The 22,056-nt window shown below is 47.5% G+C and overlaps 1 protein-coding gene across 1 annotated transcript in view; it reads left to right on the plus strand.

Annotated features, from left to right (window-relative positions):
• Positions 1-639: 639 nt before the first annotated feature.
• The window catches only part of LOC116410519 (collagen alpha-1(III) chain-like), a 42,577-nt gene continuing 21,160 nt past the window's right edge, over positions 640-22,056 (plus strand). The window contains exon 1 of the mRNA XM_031901365.1: positions 640-716. Coding sequence (XP_031757225.1) covers positions 640-716 — 77 coding nt within the window. The remainder of the gene's footprint in view (positions 717-22,056) is intronic.

The raw sequence follows: 22,056 nt of genomic DNA on the forward strand, positions 1-22,056 counted from the left end.
GGCCCAGCCTGAAGGCCAGTTAGGGGAGGATTTGGGGTGAGTGCTTATTTGTGCCCTGGGTACCCCTGGAACTATAGCGGGGTGACTGTTACCCCAATGTTTCTATATATCTGTAACCTTGTTATGGGCTAAGGGGGCCCAGCCTGAAGGCCAGTTAGGGGGGGATTTGGGGTGAGTGCTTATTTGTGCCCTGGGTACCCCTGGAACTATAGCGGGGTGACTGTTACCCCAATGTTTCTATATATCTGTAACCTTGTTATGGGCTAAGGGGGCCCAGCCTGAAGGCCAGTTAGGGGGGGATTTGGGGTGAGTGCTTATTTGTGCCCTGGGTACCCCTGGAACTATAGCGGGGTGACTGTTACCCCAATGTTTCTATATATCTGTAACCTTGTTATGGGCTAAGGGGGCCCAGCCTGAAGGCCAGTTAGGGGGGGATTTGGGGTGAGTGCTTATTTGTGCCCTGGGTACCCCTGGAACTATAGCGGGGTGACTGTTACCCCAATGTTTCTATATATCTGTAACCTTGTTATGGGCTAAGGGGGCTGAACCCAAGAATCTCAAGCCCCCTGAACAGTAAAGTTTCACTAAACAGAAGGCAATGAAAGTGTAAGTCGGGGTTCCTGGTCCCTTTAACTTGGGATGGAGGGATGTGCATATAAAGCACTGACTAGAGATCCGGACAAGAGAAATTCCCCAGTGAAAGAGAAGGAGCCACTGTAAGTGCCATTCACACGGAATACCTACTCGGGGGGCAGTAGCCGGTGCCACCAGCCTTTATCCCTCGCTGCCCACTGATAGGTTCCTTTGTAGCCGGCTGAACAGGGCATTTCAATGGGACCCTGGAAGGGTAAGAAAGGGATTTATTTGGAGCAAGTGACTCTCCATCATATAAACAAGCCTGTGAGTTGTACGCGACCGGGGTACGAACGAGGGGGCTCAGTGCTCCCAGTGAAAGGGCCCATTATTTATATGGATAAATGCAGATCGGACGCAGCCAATGGCTGACAGAGGGGCTTTGGGGGGGGCGTCACAAGAACCTTTTTGGCTGAAGAAGATGCTACTTTTCAGGTATTTTACCTTCTTTTTTCTCTGTTATCTGCCTGGAGCCCTCGCTCTTTATTGACTGGAAAATTCCATTTCTTTTCTGTTTAATCACCGGCAATTTGCTTAACTGACATGCTAATAAGATGGATTATATTATATAAAGCTTAATCGCTTCTCAGACTTCTTAAACTCATTCAGTCTGTGCTGCACAGTAGGGCACAATATGGCACAATATGGCACACTAGGGCACGATATGGCACAATATGGCACAATATGCATACCTCCCAACATTTGAAAAATGAAAAGAGGGACAAAAAGATTTGGCGCGAGCAGCGCGGCAAATTTTTTGACTACGCCCCCTTTTGTGGTCACGCCCCAATTACCACACCCCATTTTTAAAAAAATACCCCTTTTATATAGATGAAATGGCGGGAGCAGACGAAAATGTGCTATACCCTCATACTGAACGACCTAAGAAAAACAATATAGCAACTCCTACATTAAAATACAAGTATAGAGAGAAGGCAGTCAGTTATAAGTGAGTTATAAATAAGTACCAGTTTTGCCCTCCCATACACAGTAGCCCGCCCCATACACAGTAGCCCCCCATACACAGCAGCCCCCCCATACACAGTAGCCCCCCATACACAGCAGCCCCCCCATACACAGCAGCCCGCCCATACACAGTAACCCCCATACACAGTAGCCCCATATACACAGCAGCCCCCATACACAGCAGCCCCCCCATACACAGCAGCCCCCCCATACACAGCAGCCCCCCCATACACAGCAGCCCGCCCATACACAGTAACCCCCATACACAGTAGCCCCATATACACAGCAGCCCCCCATACACAGCAGCCCCCCCATACACAGCAGCCCCCCCATACACAGTAGCCCCATATACACAGCAGCCCCCCATACACAGCAGCCCCCCCATACACAGCAGCCCCCCCATACACAGTAGCCCCATATACACAGCAGCCCCCATACACAGCAGCCCCCCCATACACAGCAGCCCCCCCATACACAGTAGCCCGCCCATACACAGTAGCCCCCCCATACACAGTAGCCCCCCCATACACAGTAGCCCCCCATACACAGTAGCCCCCCATACACAGCAGCCCGCCCCATACACAGTAGCCCCCCATACACAGTGCCCCTATACACAGTAGCCCCCCATACACAGTAGCCCCCCCATACACAGCAGCCCGCCCCATACACAGTAGCCCCCCATACACAGTGCCCCTATACACAGTAGGCCCCCCATACACAGTAGCCCCCCCATACACAGCAGCCTGCCCCATACACAGTAGCCCCCCATACACAGTGCCCCTATACACAGTAGCCCCCCAATACACAGTGCCCCCCAATACACAGTAGCCCCCCATACACAGTAGCCCCCTATCACAGTAGCCCCCAATACACAGTAGCCCCCCCATACACAGTAGCCCCCTATCACAGTAGCCCCCAATACACAGCAGCCCGCCCCATACACAGTAGCCCCCCATACACAGTGCCCCTATACACAGTAGCCCCCCATACACAGTAGCCCCCCATTCACAGCAGCCCGCCCCATACACAGTAGCCCCCCATACACAGTGCCCCTATACACAGTAGGCCCCCCATACACAGTAGCCCCCCATACACAGCAGCCTGCCCCATACACAGTAGCCCCCCCATACACAGTGCCCCTATACACAGTAGCCCCCAATACACAGTGCCCCCCAATACACAGTAGCCCCCCATACACAGTAGCCCCCTATCACAGTAGCCCCCAATACACAGTAGCCCCCCATACACAGTAGCCCCCTATCACAGTAGCCCCCAATACACAGTAGCCCCCCATACACAGTAGCCCCCTATCACAGTAGCCCCCAATACACAGTAGCCCCCCATACACAGTAGCCCCCCCATACACAGCAGCCCGCCCCATACACAGTAGCCCCCCATACACAGTGCCCCTATACACAGTAGCCCCCCATACACAGTAGCCCCCCATACACAGTAGCCCCCCATACACAGTAGCCCCCTATCACAGTAGCCCCCAATACACAGTAGCCCCCCATACACAGTAGCCCCCCATACACAGCAGCCTGCCCCATACACAGTAGCCCCCCATACACAGTGCCCCTATACACAGTAGCCCCCCAATACACAGTGCCCCCCAATACACAGTAGCCCCCCATACACAGTAGCCCCCTATCACAGTAGCCCCCAATACACAGTGTCCCCCTATCACAGTACCTCCCATAGGAGCTCCGCCTTCGTCTGCGGCTTCGTTATGCCTCTCCTTGTGCAGCGCGACAGGCCCTTTTATAAGGTTGCGCCCCCTGCGTAATGACGTCACACCCACAGGCGCAACCTTATAAAAGGGCCTGTCGCGCAGCGCAAGGAGAGGCATAACGAAGCCACAGACGAAGCAAGAACATCCGGCTACAGCAAGCGCATCCCGCTGTGCCGGATAGTTCCATGAATGTCCCGCAATGGCACAGTAGGGCACAATATGGCACAGTAGGGCACGATATGGCACAGTAGGGCACGATATGGCACAGTAGGGCACGATATGGCACAGTAGGGCACGATATGGCACAGTAGGGTACGATATGGCACAATATGGCACAGTAGGGCACAATATGGCACAGTAGGGCACGATATGGCACAATATGGCACAGTAGGGCACAATATGGCACAGTAGGGCATGATATGGCACAATATGGCACAATATGGCACAATATGGCACAGTAGGGCACGATATGGCACAATATGGCACAGTAGGGCACGATATGGCACAATATGGCACAATATGGCACAATATGGCAAAGTAGGGCACGATATGGCACAATATGGCACAATATGGCACAGTAGGGCACGATATGGCACAATATGGCACAATATGGCACAGTAGGGCACAATATGGCACGATATGGCACAATATGGCACAGTAGGGCACGATATGGCACAATATGGCACAATATGGCACAATATGGCACAGTAGGGCACGATATGGCACAATATGGCACAATATGGCACAGTAGGGCACAATATGGCACAATATGGCACAGTAGGGCACAATATGGCACAGTAGGGCACAATATGGCACAGTAGGGCACAATATGGCACAGTAGGGCACAATATGGCACAGTAGGGCACAATATGGCACAGTAGGGCACGATATGGCACAGTAGGGCACGATATGGCACAATATGGCACAATATGCCACAGTAGGGCACGATATGGCACAATATGGCACAGTAGGGCACAATATGGCATGATATGGCACAATATGGCACAGTAGGGCACGATATGGCACAATATGGCACAATATGGCACAGTAGGGCACGATATGGCACAATATGGCACAATATGGCACAGTAGGGCACAATATGGCACAATATGGCACAGTAGGGCACGATATGGAACAGTAGGGCACAATATGGCACAGTAGGGCACAGTAGGGCATGATATGGCACAATATGGCACAATATGGCACAGTAGGGCACAATATGGCACAGTAGGGCACGATATGGCACAGTAGGGCACAGTAGGGCATGATATGGCACAATATGGCACAATATGGCACAGTAGGGCACGATATGGCACAGTAGGGCACGATATGGCACAATATGGCACAGTAGGGCATGATATAGCACAGTAGGGATCAATATGGCACAGTAGGGCACGATATGGAACAGTAGGGCACAATATGGCACAGTAGGGCACGATATGGCACAATATGGCACAGTAGGGCACAATATGGAACAGTAGGGCACAATATGGCACAGTAGGGCATGATATGGCACAATATGGCACAGTAGGGCACAATATGGCACAGTAGGGCACGATATGGCACAGTAGGGCACGATATGGCACAATATGGCACAGTAGGGCATGATATGGCACAGTAGGGCATGATATGGCACAATATGGCACAATATGGCACAGTAGGGCATGATATGGCACAATATGGCACAGTAGGGCACAATATGGCACAGTAGGGAACGATATGGCACAGTAGGGAAGGATATGGCACAGTAGGGATCAATATGGCACAGTAGGGCACGATATGGCACAGTAGGGATCAATATGGCACAGTAGGGCACGATATGGCACAGTAGGGCACGATATGGCACAATATGGCACAGTAGGGCATGACATGGCACAATATGGCACAATATGGCACAGTAGGGCACGATATGGCACAGTAGGGCACGATATGGCACAATATGGCACAGTAGGGCATGATATGGCACAGTAGGGCACAATATGGCACAGTAGGGCACAATATGGCACAGTAGGGCACGATATGGCACAATATGGCACAATATGGCACAATATGGCACGATATGGCACAATATGGCAAAGTAGGGCACGATATGGCACAATATGGCACAATATGGCACAGTAGGGCACGATATGGCACAATATGGCACAGTAGGGCACGATATGGCACAGTAGGGCACAATATGGCACAATATGGCACAGTAGGGCACGATATGGCACAATATGGCACAGTAGGGCACGATATGGCACAATATGGCACAATATGGCAAAGTAGGGCACGATATGGCACAATATGGCACAATATGGCACAGTAGGGCACGATATGGCACAATATGGCACAATATGGCACAGTAGGGCACAATATGGCACGATATGGCACAATATGGCACAGTAGGGCACGATATGGCACAATATGGCACAATATGGCACAGTAGGGCACGATATGGCACAATATGGCACAATATGGCACAATATGGCAAAGTAGGGCACGATATGGCACAATATGGCACAGTAGGGCACGATATGGCACAATATGGCACAATATGGCACAGTAGGGCACAATATGGCACGATATGGCACAATATGGCACAGTAGGGCACGATATGGCACAATATGGCACAATATGGCACAATATGGCACAGTAGGGCACGATATGGCACAATATGGCACAATATGGCACAGTAGGGCACAATATGGCACAATATGGCACAGTAGGGCACAATATGGCACAGTAGGGCACAATATGGCACAGTAGGGCACAATATGGCACAGTAGGGCACAATATGGCACAGTAGGGCACGATATGGCACAGTAGGGCACGATATGGCACAATATGGCACAATATGGCACAATATGGCACAATATGCCACAGTAGGGCACGATATGGCACAATATGGCACAGTAGGGCACAATATGGCACGATATGGCACAATATGGCACAGTAGGGCACGATATGGCACAATATGGCACAATATGGCACAGTAGGGCACGATATGGCACAATATGGCACAATATGGCACAGTAGGGCACAATATGGCACAATATGGCACAGTAGGGCACGATATGGAACAGTAGGGCACAATATGGCACAGTAGGGCACAGTAGGGCATGATATGGCACAATATGGCACAATATGGCACAGTAGGGCACAATATGGCACAGTAGGGCACGATATGGCACAGTAGGGCACAGTAGGGCACGATATGGCACAATATGGCACAATATGGCACAGTAGGGCACGATATGGCACAGTAGGGCACGATATGGCACAATATGGCACAGTAGGCATGATATAGCACAGTAGGGATCAATATGGCACAGTAGGGCACGATATGGAACAGTAGGGCACAATATGGCACAGTAGGGCACGATATGGGCACAATATGGCACAGTAGGGCACAATATGGAACAGTAGGGCACAATATGGCACAGTAGGGCATGATATGGCACAATATGGCACAGTAGGGCACAATATGGCACAGTAGGGCACGATATGGCACAGTAGGGCACGATATGGCACAATATGGCACAGTAGGGCATGATATGGCACAGTAGGGCATGATATGGCACAATATGGCACAGTAGGGCACAATATGGCACAGTAGGGCATGATATGGCACAATATGGCACAGTAGGGCACAATATGGCACAGTAGGGAACGATATGGCACAGTAGGGAAGGATATGGCACAGTAGGGCATGATATGGCACAGTAGGGATCAATATGGCACAGTAGGGCACGATATGGCACAGTAGGGATCAATATGGCACAGTAGGGCACGATATGGCACAGTAGGGCACGATATGGCACAATATGGCACAGTAGGGCATGACATGGCACAATATGGCACAATATGGCACAGTAGGGCACGATATGGCACAGTAGGGCACGATATGGCACAATATGGCACAGTAGGGCATGATATGGCACAGTAGGGCACAATATGGCACAGTAGGGCACAATATGGCACAGTAGGGCACGATATAGCACAGTAGGGAATGATATGGCACAGTAGGGAACGATATGGCACAGTAGGGAATGATATGGCACAGTAGGGAACGATATGGCACAGTAGGGAATGATATGGCACAGTAGGGAACGATATACATAGTAACATAGTAACATAGTAAGTTGGGTTGAAAAAAGACATACGTCCATCAAGTTCAACCATAATGCCTATACCTAACCTGCCTAACTACAAGTTGATCCAGAGGAAGGCAAAAAACCCCATCTGAAGCCTCTCTAATTTGCCTCAGAGGGGAAAAAATTCCTTCCTGACTCCAAGATGGCAATCGGACCAGTCCCTGTATCAACTTGTACTGAGAGCTATCCCCCCTACCCCTGTATTCCCTCACTTGTACTGAGAGCTATCCCCCCTACCCCTGTATTCCCTCACTTGTACTGAGAGCTATCCCCCTACCCCTGTATTCCCTCACTTGTACTGAGAGCTATCCCCCTACCCCTGTATTCCCTCACTTGTACTGAGAGCTATCCCCCCTACCCCTGTATTCCCTCACTTGTACTGAGAGCTATCTCCCCTACCCCTGTATTCCCTCACTTGTACTGAGAGCTATCCCCCCTACCCCTGTATTCCCTCACTTGTACTGAGAGCTATCTCCCCTACCCCTGTATTCCCTCACTTGTACTGAGAGCTATCTCCCCTACCCCTGTATTCCCTCACTTGTACTGAGAGCTATCCCCCTACCCCTGTATTCCCTCACTTGTACTGAGAGCTATCTCCCCTACCCCTGTATTCCCTCACTTGTACTGAGAGCTATCCCCCCTACCCCTGTATTCCCTCACTTGTACTGAGAGCTATCCCCCTACCCCTGTATTCCCTCACTTGTACTGAGAGCTATCTCCCCTACCCCTGTATTCCCTCACTTGTACTGAGAGCTATCCCCCCTACCCCTGTATTCCCTCACTTGTACTGAGAGCTATCTCCCCTACCCCTGTATTCCCTCACTTGTACTGAGAGCTATCTCCCCTACCCCTGTATTCCCTCACTTGTACTGAGAGCTATCCCCCCTACCCCTGTATTCCCTCACTTGTACTGAGAGCTATCCCCCTACCCCTGTATTCCCTCACTTGTACTGAGAGCTATCCCCCTACCCCTGTATTCCCTCACTTGTACTGAGAGCTATCCCCCCTACCCCTGTATTCCCTCACTTGTACTGAGAGCTATCTCCCCTACCCCTGTATTCCCTCACTTGTACTGAGAGCTATCTCCCCTACCCCTGTATTCCCTCACTTGTACTAAGAGCTATCCCCCCTACCCCTGTATTCCCTCACTTGTACTAAGAGCTATCTCCCATAACCGTGTATTCCCTCACTTGCTAAGAATCCATCCAGCCCCTATATAAAGCTATATAATGTATCAGCCAGTACGACTGATTCGGGGAGGGAATTCCACAACTTCACAGCTCTCACTGTAAAAAATCCTTTCCGAATATTTAAATGGAACCTCCCTTCTTCTAAACGGAGTGGGTGCCCTCGTGTCCGTTGGAAGGACCTACTGGTAAATAAAACATTAGAGAGGTTATTATATGATCCCCTTATATATTTATACATAGTTATCATGTCACCTCTTAAGCGCCTCTTCTCCAGTGTAAACAGACCCAACTGGGCCAGTCTTTCTTCATAACTGAGACTTCCCATACCCTTTACCAGCTTAGTTGCCCTTCTCTGGACCCTCTCTAGCTCAATAATGTCCCGTTTGAGCACTGGAGACCCAAACTGAACAGCATATTCTAGATGGGGCCTTACCAGCGCTCTGTAAAGGGGAAGAATAACCCCCTCCTCCCGTGAATCTATACCCTATATGGCACAGTAGGGCACGATATGGCACGATATGGCACAGAAGGGAACGATATGGCACGATATGGCACAGTAGGGAACGATATGGCACAGTAGGGAATGATATGGCACAATAGGGAACGATATGGCACGATATGGCACAGTAGGGTACGATATGGCACAGTAGGGTACGATATGGCACGATATGGCACAGTAGGGAACGATATGGCACAGTAGGGTACGATATGGCACGATATGGCACAGTAGGGAACGATATGGCACAGTAGGGAACGATATGGCACAGTAGGGCACGATATGGCACAGTAGGGAACGATATGGCACAGTAGGGTACGATATGGCACAGTAGGGAACGATATGGCACAGTAGGGCACGATATGGCACAGTAGGGAACGATATGGCACAGTAGGGTGCGATAAGGCACAGTAGGGAACGATATGGCACAATAGGGCACAATATGGCTTTTCAGGTATTTTACCTTCTACATGGAATTGGCACTGTATTTATCCCGCTGTGGGTTCTGGGGTATTATACATGGAATTGGCACTGTATTTATCCTGCTGTGGGTTCTGGGGTATTATACATGGAATTGGCACTGTATTTATCTGCTGTGGGTTCTGGGGTATTATACATGGAATTGGCACTGTATTTATCCCGCTGTGGGTTCTGGGGTATTATACATGGAATTGGCACTGTATTTATCCCGCTGTGGGTTCTGGGGTATTATACATGGAATTGGCACTGTATTTATCCTGCTGTGGGTTCTGGGGTATTATACATGGAATTGGCACTGTATTTATCCTGCTGTGGGTTCTGGGGTATTATACATGGAATTGGCACTGTATTTATCCCGCTGTGGGTTCTGGGGTATTATACATGGAATTGGCCCTGTATTTATCTGCTGTGGGTTCTGGGGTATTATACATGGAATTGGCACTGTATTTATCTGCTGTGGGTTCTGGGGTATTATACATGGAATTGGCACTGTATTTATCTGCTGTGGGTTCTGGGGTATTATACATGGAATTGGCACTGTATTTATCTGCTGTGGGTTCTGGGGTATTATACATGGAATTGGCACTGTATTTATCTGCTGTGTGTTCTGGGGTATTATACATGGAATTGGCACTGTATTTATCTGCTGTGTGTTCTGGGGTATTATACATGGAATTGGCACTGTATTTATCCCGCTGTGGGTTCTGGGGTATTATACATGGAATTGGCACTGTATTTATCCCGCTGTGGGTTCTGGGGTATTATACATGGAATTGGCACTGTATTTATCCTGCTGTGGGTTCTGGGGTATTATACATGGAATTGGCACTGTATTTATCCTGCTGTGGGTTCTGGGGTATTATACATGGAATTGGCACTGTATTTATCCTGCTGTGGGTTCTGGGGTATTATACATGGAATTGGCACTGTATTTATCTGCTGTGGGTTCTGGGGTATTATACATGGAATTGGCACTGTATTTATCCCGCTGTGGGTTCTGGGGTATTATACATGGAATTGGCACTGTATTTATCTGCCGTGGGTTCTGGGGTATTATACATGGAATTGGCACTGTATTTATCCCGCTGTGGGTTCTGGGGTATTATACATGGAATTGGCACTGTATTTATCTGCTGTGGGTTCTGGGGTATTATACATGGAATTGGCACTGTATTTATCCTGCTGTGGGTTCTGGGGTATTATACATGGAATTGGCACTGTATTTATCTGCTGTGGGTTCTGGGGTATTATACATGGAATTGGCACTGTATTTATCTGCTGTGGGTTCTGGGGTATTATACATGGAATTTGCACTGTATTTATCTGCTGTGGGTTCTGGGGTATTATACATGGAATTGGCACTGTATTTATCTGCTGTGGGTTCTGGGGTATTATACATGGAATTGGCACTGTATTTATCTGCTGTGGGTTCTGGGGTATTATACATGGAATTGGCACTGTATTTATCCTGCTGTGGGTTCTGGGGTATTAAACATGGAATTGGCACTGTATTTATCCTGCTGTGGGTTCTGGGGTATTATACATGGAATTGGCACTGTATTTATCCTGCTGTGGGTTCTGGGGTATTATACATGGAATTGGCACTGTATTTATCTGCTGTGGGTTCTGGGGTATTAGACATGGAATATGGCACAGTAGGGCACGATATGGCACAATATGGCACAATATGGCACAATATGGCACAATATGGCACAGTAGGGCACAATATGGCACAGTAGGGCACGATATGGCACAGTAGGGCACGATATGGCACAATATGGCACAGTAGGGCATGATATGGCACAGTAGGGCATGATATGGCACAATATGGCACAGTAGGGCACAATATGGCACAGTAGGGCATGATATGGCACAATATGGCACAGTAGGGCACAATATGGCACAGTAGGGAACGATATGGCACAGTAGGGAAGGATATGGCACAGTAGGGCATGATATGGCACAGTAGGGATCAATATGGCACAGTAGGGCACGATATGGCACAGTAGGGATCAATATGGCACAGTAGGGCACGATATGGCACAGTAGGGCACGATATGGCACAATATGGCACAGTAGGGCATGACATGGCACAATATGGCACAATATGGCACAGTAGGGCACGATATGGCACAGTAGGGCACGATATGGCACAATATGGCACAGTAGGGCATGATATGGCACAGTAGGGCACAATATGGCACAGTAGGGCACAATATGGCACAGTAGGGCACGATATAGCACAGTAGGGAATGATATGGCACAGTAGGGAACGATATGGCACAGTAGGGAATGATATGGCACAGTAGGGAACGATATGGCACAGTAGGGAATGATATGGCACAGTAGGGAACGATATACATAGTAACATAGTAACATAGTAAGTTGGGTTGAAAAAAGACATACGTCCATCAAGTTCAACCATAATGCCTATACCTAACCTGCCTAACTACAAGTTGATCCAGAGGAAGGCAAAAAACCCCATCTGAAGCCTCTCTAATTTGCCTCAGAGGGGAAAAAATTCCTTCCTGACTCCAAGATGGCAATCGGACCAGTCCCTGTATCAACTTGTACTGAGAGCTATCCCCCCTACCCCTGTATTCCCTCACTTGTACTGAGAGCTATCCCCCCTACCCCTGTATTCCCTCACTTGTACTGAGAGCTATCCCCCTACCCTGTATTCCCTCACTTGTACTGAGAGCTATCCCCCTACCCCTGTATTCCCTCACTTGTACTGAGAGCTATCCCCCTACCCCTGTATTCCCTCACTTGTACTGAGAGCTATCCCCCATACCCCTGTATTCCCTCACTTGTACTGAGAGCTATCTCCCCTACCCCTGTATTCCCTCACTTGTACTGAGAGCTATCCCCCCTACCCCTGTATTCCCTCACTTGTACTGAGAGCTATCTCCCCTACCCCTGTATTCCCTCACTTGTACTGAGAGCTATCTCCCCTACCCCTGTATTCCCTCACTTGTACTGAGAGCTATCCCCCCTACCCCTGTATTCCCTCACTTGTACTGAGAGCTATCTCCCCTACCCCTGTATTCCCTCACTTGTACTGAGAGCTATCTCCCCTACCCCTGTATTCCCTCACTTGTACTGAGAGCTATCCCCCCTACCCCTGTATTCCCTCACTTGTACTGAGAGCTATCTCCCCTACCCCTGTATTCCCTCACTTGTACTGAGAGCTATCCCCCCTACCCCTGTATTCCCTCACTTGTACTGAGAGCTATCTCCCCTACCCCTGTATTCCCTCACTTGTACTGAGAGCTATCTCCCCTACCCCTGTATTCCCTCACTTGTACTGAGAGCTATCCCCCCTACCCCTGTATTCCCTCACTTGTACTGAGAGCTATCTCCCCCTACCCCTGTATTCCCTCACTTGTACTGAGAGCTATCCCCCCTACCCCTGTATTCCCTCACTTGTACTGAGAGCTATCCCCCTACCCCTGTATTCCCTCACTTGTACTGAGAGCTATCTCCCCTACCCCTGTATTCCCTCACTTGTACTGAGAGCTATCCCCCCTACCCCTGTATTCCCTCACTTGTACTGAGAGCTATCTCCCCTACCCCTGTATTCCCTCACTTGTACTGAGAGCTATCTCCCCTACCCCTGTATTCCCTCACTTGTACTGAGAGCTATCCCCCCTACCCCTGTATTCCCTCACTTGTACTGAGAGCTATCCCCCTACCCCTGTATTCCCTCACTTGTACTGAGAGCTATCCCCCTACCCCTGTATTCCCTCACTTGTACTGAGAGCTATCCCCCCTACCCCTGTATTCCCTCACTTGTACTGAGAGCTATCTCCCCTACCCCTGTATTCCCTCACTTGTACTGAGAGCTATCTCCCCTACCCCTGTATTCCCTCACTTGTACTAAGAGCTATCTCCCATAACCGTGTATTCCCTCACTTGCTAAGAATCCATCCAGCCCCTATATAAAGCTATATAATGTATCAGCCAGTACGACTGATTCGGGGAGGGAATTCCACAACTTCACAGCTCTCACTGTAAAAAATCCTTTCCGAATATTTAAATGGAACCTCCCTTCTTCTAAACGGAGTGGGTGCCCTCGTGTCCGTTGGAAGGACCTACTGGTAAATAAAACATTAGAGAGGTTATTATATGATCCCCTTATATATTTATACATAGTTATCATGTCACCTCTTAAGCGCCTCTTCTCCAGTGTAAACAGACCCAACTGGGCCAGTCTTTCTTCATAACTGAGACTTCCCATACCCTTTACCAGCTTAGTTGCCCTTCTCTGGACCCTCTCTAGCTCAATAATGTCCCGTTTGAGCACTGGAGACCCAAACTGAACAGCATATTCTAGATGGGGCCTTACCAGCGCTCTGTAAAGGGGAAGAATAACCCCCTCCTCCCGTGAATCTATACCCTATATGGCACAGTAGGGCACGATATGGCACGATATGGCACAGAAGGGAACGATATGGCACGATATGGCACAGTAGGGAACGATATGGCACAGTAGGGAATGATATGGCACAATAGGGAACGATATGGCACGATATGGCACAGTAGGGTACGATATGGCACAGTAGGGTACGATATGGCACGATATGGCACAGTAGGGAACGATATGGCACAGTAGGGTACGATATGGCACGATATGGCACAGTAGGGAACGATATGGCACAGTAGGGACGATATGGCACAGTAGGGCACGATATGGCACAGTAGGGAACGATATGGCACAGTAGGGTACGATATGGCACAGTAGGGAACGATATGGCACAGTAGGGCACGATATGGCACAGTAGGGAACGATATGGCACAGTAGGGTGCGATAAGGCACAGTAGGGAACGATATGGCACAATAGGGCACAATATGGCTTTTCAGGTATTTTACCTTCTACATGGAATTGGCACTGTATTTATCCCGCTGTGGGTTCTGGGGTATTATACATGGAATTGGCACTGTATTTATCCTGCTGTGGGTTCTGGGGTATTATACATGGAATTGGCACTGTATTTATCTGCTGTGGGTTCTGGGGTATTATACATGGAATTGGCACTGTATTTATCCCGCTGTGGGTTCTGGGGTATTATACATGGAATTGGCACTGTATTTATCCCGCTGTGGGTTCTGGGGTATTATACATGGAATTGGCACTGTATTTATCCTGCTGTGGGTTCTGGGGTATTATACATGGAATTGGCACTGTATTTATCCTGCTGTGGGTTCTGGGGTATTATACATGGAATTGGCACTGTATTTATCCCGCTGTGGGTTCTGGGGTATTATACATGGAATTGGCCCTGTATTTATCTGCTGTGGGTTCTGGGGTATTATACATGGAATTGGCACTGTATTTATCTGCTGTGGGTTCTGGGGTATTATACATGGAATTGGCACTGTATTTATCTGCTGTGGGTTCTGGGGTATTATACATGGAATTGGCACTGTATTTATCTGCTGTGGGTTCTGGGGTATTATACATGGAATTGGCACTGTATTTATCTGCTGTGGGTTCTGGGGTATTATACATGGAATTGGCACTGTATTTATCTGCTGTGTGTTCTGGGGTATTATACATGGAATTGGCACTGTATTTATCTGCTGTGTGTTCTGGGGTATTATACATGGAATTGGCACTGTATTTATCCCGCTGTGGGTTCTGGGGTATTATACATGGAATTGGCACTGTATTTATCCCGCTGTGGGTTCTGGGGTATTATACATGGAATTGGCACTGTATTTATCCTGCTGTGGGTTCTGGGGTATTATACATGGAATTGGCACTGTATTTATCCTGCTGTGGGTTCTGGGGTATTATACATGGAATTGGCACTGTATTTATCCTGCTGTGGGTTCTGGGGTATTATACATGGAATTGGCACTGTATTTATCTGCTGTGGGTTCTGGGGTATTATACATGGAATTGGCACTGTATTTATCCCGCTGTGGGTTCTGGGGTATTATACATGGAATTGGCACTGTATTTATCTGCCGTGGGTTCTGGGGTATTATACATGGAATTGGCACTGTATTTATCCCGCTGTGGGTTCTGGGGTATTATACATGGAATTGGCACTGTATTTATCTGCTGTGGGTTCTGGGGTATTATACATGGAATTGGCACTGTATTTATCCTGCTGTGGGTTCTGGGGTATTATACATGGAATTGGCACTGTATTTATCTGCTGTGGGTTCTGGGGTATTATACATGGAATTGGCACTGTATTTATCTGCTGTGGGTTCTGGGGTATTATACATGGAATTTGCACTGTATTTATCTGCTGTGGGTTCTGGGGTATTATACATGGAATTGGCACTGTATTTATCTGCTGTGGGTTCTGGGGTATTATACATGGAATTGGCCCTGTATTTATCCTGCTGTGGGTTCTGGGGTATTATACATGGAATTGGCACTGTATTTATCCTGCTGTGGGTTCTGGGGTATTATACATGGAATTGGCACTGTATTTATCCTGCTGTGGGTTCTGGGGTATTATACATGGAATTGGCACTGTATTTATCCCGCTGTGGGTTCTGGGGTATTATACATGGAATTGGCACTGTATTTATCTGCTGTGGGTTCTGGGGTATTATACATGGAATTGGCACTGTATTTATCTGCTGTGGGTTCTGGGGTATTATACATGGAATTGGCACTGTATTTATCCTGCTGTGGGTTCTGGGGTATTAAACATGGAATTGGCACTGTATTTATCCTGCTGTGGGTTCTGGGGTATTATACATGGAATTGGCACTGTATTTATCCTGCTGTGGGTTCTGGGGTATTATACATGGAATTGGCACTGTATTTATCTGCTGTGGGTTCTGGGGTATTAGACATGGAATATGGCACAGTAGGGCACGATATGGCACAATATGGCACAATATGGCACAATATGGCACAATATGGCACAGTAGGGCACAATATGGCACGATATGGCACAATATGGCACAGTAGGGCACGATATGGCACAATATGGCACAATATGGCACAGTAGGGCACGATATGGCACAATATGGCACAATATGGCACAGTAGGGCACAATATGGCACAATATGGCACAGTAGGGCACGATATGGAACAGTAGGGCACAATATGGCACAGTAGGGCACAGTAGGGCATGATATGGCACAATATGGCACAATATGGCACAGTAGGGCACAATATGGCACAGTAGGGCACGATATGGCACAGTAGGGCATGATATGGCACAATATGGCACAGTAGGGCATGATATGGCATAGTAGGGATCAATATGGCACAGTAGGGCACGATATGGCACAGTAGGGCACGATATGGAACAGTAGGGCACAATATGGCACAGTAGGGCACAGTAGGGCATGATATGGCACAATATGGCACAATATGGCACAATACGGCACAGTAGGGCACAATATGGCACAGTAGGGCACGATATGGCACAGTAGGGCACGATATGGCACAGTAGGGCACGATATGGCACAGTAGGGCACGATATGGCACAGTAGGGCATGATATGGCACAGTAGGGATCAATATGGCACAGTAGGGCACAATATGGCACAGTAGGGCACAATATGGCACCGTAGGGCACGATATAGCACAGTAGGGTAAGATATGGCACAATATGGTACAGTAGGGCACGATATAGCACAGTAGGGCACGATATGGCACAGTAGGGAACGATATGGCACAGTAGGGAATGATATGGCACAGTAGGGAACGATATGGCACAGTAGGGAACGATATGGCACAGTAGGGAATGATATGGCACAGTAGGGTACGATATGGCACAGTAGGGAACGATATGGCACAGTAGGGCACGATATGGCACAGTAGGGTACGATATGGCACAGTAGGGCACGATATGGCACAGTAGGGTACGATATGGCACAGTAGGGAACGATATGGCACAGTAGGGCACAATATGGCACAGTAGGGCACATAATGGCTTTTCAGGTATTTTACCTTCTACATGGAATTGGCGCTTTATTTATCCCGCTGTGTGTTCTGGGGTATTATACATGGAATTGGCACTGTATTTATCCCGCTGTGTGTTCTGGGGTATTATACATGGAATTGGTGCTGTATTTATCCTGCTGTGGGTTCTGGGGTATTATACATGGAATTGGCGCTGTATTTATCCCGCTGTGTGTTCTGGGGTATTATACATGGAATTGGCGCTGTATTTATCCTGCTGTGGGTTCTGGGGTATTATACATGGAATTGGCGCTGTATTTATCCTGCTGTGGGTTCTGGTGTATTATACATGGAATTGGTGCTGTATTTATCCTGCTGTGGGTTCTGGGGTATTATACATGGAATTGGCGCTGTATTTATCCCGCTGTGTGTTCTGGGGTATTATACATGGAATTGGCACTGTATTTATCCTGCTGTGGGTTCTGGGGTATTATACATGGAAATGGCGCTGTATTTATCCTGCTGTGGGTTCTGGGGTATTATACATGGAATTGGCACTGTATTTATCCTGCTGTGGGTTCTGGGGTATTATACATGGAAATGGCGCTGTATTTATCCTGCTGTGGGTTCTGGTGTATTATACATGGAATTGGCGCTGTATTTATCCTGCTGTGGGTTCTGGGGTATTATACATGGGATTGGCGCTTTATTTATCCTGCTGTGGGTTCTGGGGTATTATACATGGAATTGGCGCTGTATTTATCCCGCTGTGTGTTCTGGGGTATTATACATGGAATTGGCGCTGTATTTATCCTGCTGTGGGTTCTGGGGTATTATACATGGAATTGGCACTGTATTTATCCTGCTGTGGGTTCTGGGGTATTATATATGGAATTGGCACTGTAATTATCTGCTGTGTGTTCTGGGGTATTATACATGGAATTGGCACTGTAATTATCTGCTGTGGGTTCTGGGGTATTATACATGGAATTGGCACTGTATTTATCTGCTGTGGGTTCTGGGGTATTATACATGGAATTGGCACTGTATTTATCTGCTGTGTGTTCTGGGGTATTATACATGGAATTGGTGCTGTATTTATCCTGCTGTGGGTTCTGGGGTATTATACATGGAATTGGCACTGTATTTATCCTGCTGTGTGTTCTGGGGTATTATACATGGAATTGGCACTGTATTTATCTGCTGTGGGTTCTGGGGTATTATACATGGAATTGGCACTGTAATTATCCTGCTGTGGGTTCTGGGGTATTATACATGGAATTGGCACAGTATTTATCCTGCTGTGGGTTCTGGGGTATTATACATGGAATTGGCACTGTATTTATCCCGCTGTGGGTTCTGGGGTATTATACATGGAATTGGCACTGTATTTATCCCGCTGTGTGTTCTGGGGTATTATACATGGAATTGGCACTGTATTTATCTGCTGTGGGTTCTGGGGTATTATACATGGAATTGGCACTGTATTTATCCCGCTGTGGGTTCTGGGGTATTATACATGGAATTGGCACTGTATTTATCCCGCTGTGTGTTCTGGGGTATTATACATGGAATTGGCACTGTATTTATCCCGCTGTGTGTTCTGGGGTATTATACATGGAATTGGCACTGTATTTATCCTGCTGTGGGTTCTGGGGTATTATACATGGAATTGGCGCTGTATTTATCCCGCTGTGTGTTCTGGGGTATTATACATGGAATTGGCACTGTATTTATCCTGCTGTGGGTTCTGGGGTATTATACATGGAATTGGTGCTGTATTTATCCTGCTGTGGGTTCTGGGGTATTATACATGGAATTGGCGCTGTATTTATCCCGCTGTGTGTTCTGGGGTATTATACATGGAATTGGCGCTGTATTTATCCTGCTGTGGGTTCTGGGGTATTATACATGGAATTGGCGCTGTATTTATCCTGCTGTGGGTTCTGGTGTATTATACATGGAATTGGTGCTGTATTTATCCTGCTGTGGGTTCTGGGGTATTATACATGGAATTGGCGCTGTATTTATCCCGCTGTGTGTTCTGGGGTGTTATACATGGAATTGGCACTGTATTTATCCCGCTGTGGGTTCTGGGGTATTATACATGGAATTGGCACTGTATTTATCCTGCTGTGGGTTCTGGGGTATTATACATGGAAATGGCGCTGTATTTATCCTGCTGTGGGTTCTGGTGTATTATACATGGAATTGGCGCTGTATTTATCCTGCTGTGGGTTCTGGGGTATTATACATGGGATTGGCGCTTTATTTATCCTGCTGTGGGTTCTGGGGTATTATACATGGAATTGGCGCTGTATTTATCCCGCTGTGTGTTCTGGGGTTTTATACATGGAATTGGCGCTGTATTTATCCTGCTGTGGGTTCTGGGGTATTATACATGGAATTGGCACTGTATTTATCTGCTGTGGGTTCTGGGGTATTATACATGGAATTGGCACTGTATTTATCCTGCTGTGGGTTCTGGGGTATTATACATGGAATTGGCACTGTATTTATCCCGCTGTGGGTTCTGGGGTATTATACATGGAATTGGCACTGTATTTATCCCGCTGTGTGTTCTGGGGTATTATACATGGAATTGCCGCTGTATTTATCCTGCTGTGTGTTCTGGGGTATTATACATGGAATTGGCACTGTAATTATCTGCTGTGTGTTCTGGGGTATTATACATGGAATTGGCACTGTATTTATCCTGCTGTGGGTTCTGGGGTATTATACATGGAATTGGCACTGTATTTATCCTGCTGTGTGTTCTGGGGTATTATACATGGAATTGGCACTGTATTTATCTGCTGTGGGTTCTGGGGTATTATACATGGAATTGGCACTGTATTTATCTGCTGTGTGTTCTGGGGTATTATACATGGAATTGGCACTGTATTTATCCCGCTGTGGGTTCTGGGGTATTATACATGGAATTGGCACTGTATTTATCTGCTGTGGGTTCTGGGGTATTATACATGGAATTGGCACTGTATTTATCTGCTGTGTGTTCTGGGGTATTATACATTGAATTGGCACTGTATTTATCCCGCTGTGGGTTCTGGGGTATTATACATGGAATTGGCACTATATTTATCCCGCTGTGGGTTCTGGGGTATTATACATGGAATTGGCACTGTATTTATCTGCTGTGTGTTCTGGGGTATTATACATGGAATTGGCACTGTATTTATCCTGCTGTGTGTTCTGGGGTATTATACATGGAATTGGCACTGTATTTATCCCACTGTGGGTTCTGGGGTATTATACATGGAATTGGCACTGTATTTATCCTGCTGTGGGTTCTGGGGTATTATACATGGAATTGGCACTGTATTTATCCCGCTGTGGGTTCTGGGGTATTATACATGGAATTGGCACTGTATTTATCTGCTGTGGGTTCTGGGGTATTATACATGGAATTGGCACTGTATTTATCTGCCGTGGGTTCTGGGGTATTATACATGGAATTGGCACTGTATTTATCCTGCTGTGGGTTCTGGGGTATTATACATGGAATTGGCACTGTATTTATCTGCTGTGGGTTCTGGGGTATTATACATGGAATTGGCACTGTATTTATCTGCCGTGGGTTCTGGGGTATTATACATGGAATTGGCACTGTATTTATCCCGCTGTGGGTTCTGGGGTATTATACATGGAATTGGCACTGTATTTATCCCGCTGTGGGTTCTGGGGTATTATACATGGAATTGGCACTGTATTTATCCCGCTGTGGGTTCTGGGGTATTATACATGGAATTGGCACTGTATTTATCTGCTGTGGGTTCTGGGGTATTATACATGGAATTGGCACTGTATTTATCTGCTGTGGGTTCTGGGGTATTATACATGGAATTGGCACTGTATTTATCTGCTGTGGGTTCTGGGGTATTATACATGGAATTGGCACTGTATTTATCTGCTGTGGGTTCTGGGGTATTATACATGGAATTGGCACTGTATTTATCCCGCTGTGGGTTCTGGGGTATTATACATGGAATTGGCACTGTATTTATCCCGCTGTGGGTTCTGGGGTATTATACATGGAATTGGCACTGTATTTATCTGCTGTGGGTTCTGGGGTATTATACATGGAATTGGCACTGTATTTATCTGCTGTGGGTTCTGGGGTATTATACATGGAATTGGCACTGTATTTATCTGCTGTGGGTTCTGGGGTATTATACATGGAATTGGCACTGTATTTATCCTGCTGTGGGTTCTGGGGTATTATACATGGAATTGGCCCTGTATTTATCCTGCTGTGGGTTCTGGGGTATTGGTATTATACATGGAATTGGCACTGTATTTATCCTGCTGTGGGTTCTGGGGTATTATACATGGAATTGGCACTGTATTTATCCTGCTGTGGGTTCTGGGGTATTATACATGGAATTGGCACTGTATTTATCCTGCTGTGGGTTCTGGGGTATTATACATGGAATTGGCACTGTATTTATCCTGCTGTGGGTTCTGGGGTATTATACATGGAATTGGCACTGTATTTATCCTGCTGTGGGTTCTGGGGT

Source organism: Xenopus tropicalis, chromosome 4 (genome assembly GCF_000004195.4).
Source record: "Xenopus tropicalis strain Nigerian chromosome 4, UCB_Xtro_10.0, whole genome shotgun sequence".
NCBI classification, from domain to species: Eukaryota; Metazoa; Chordata; class Amphibia; order Anura; family Pipidae; genus Xenopus; species Xenopus tropicalis.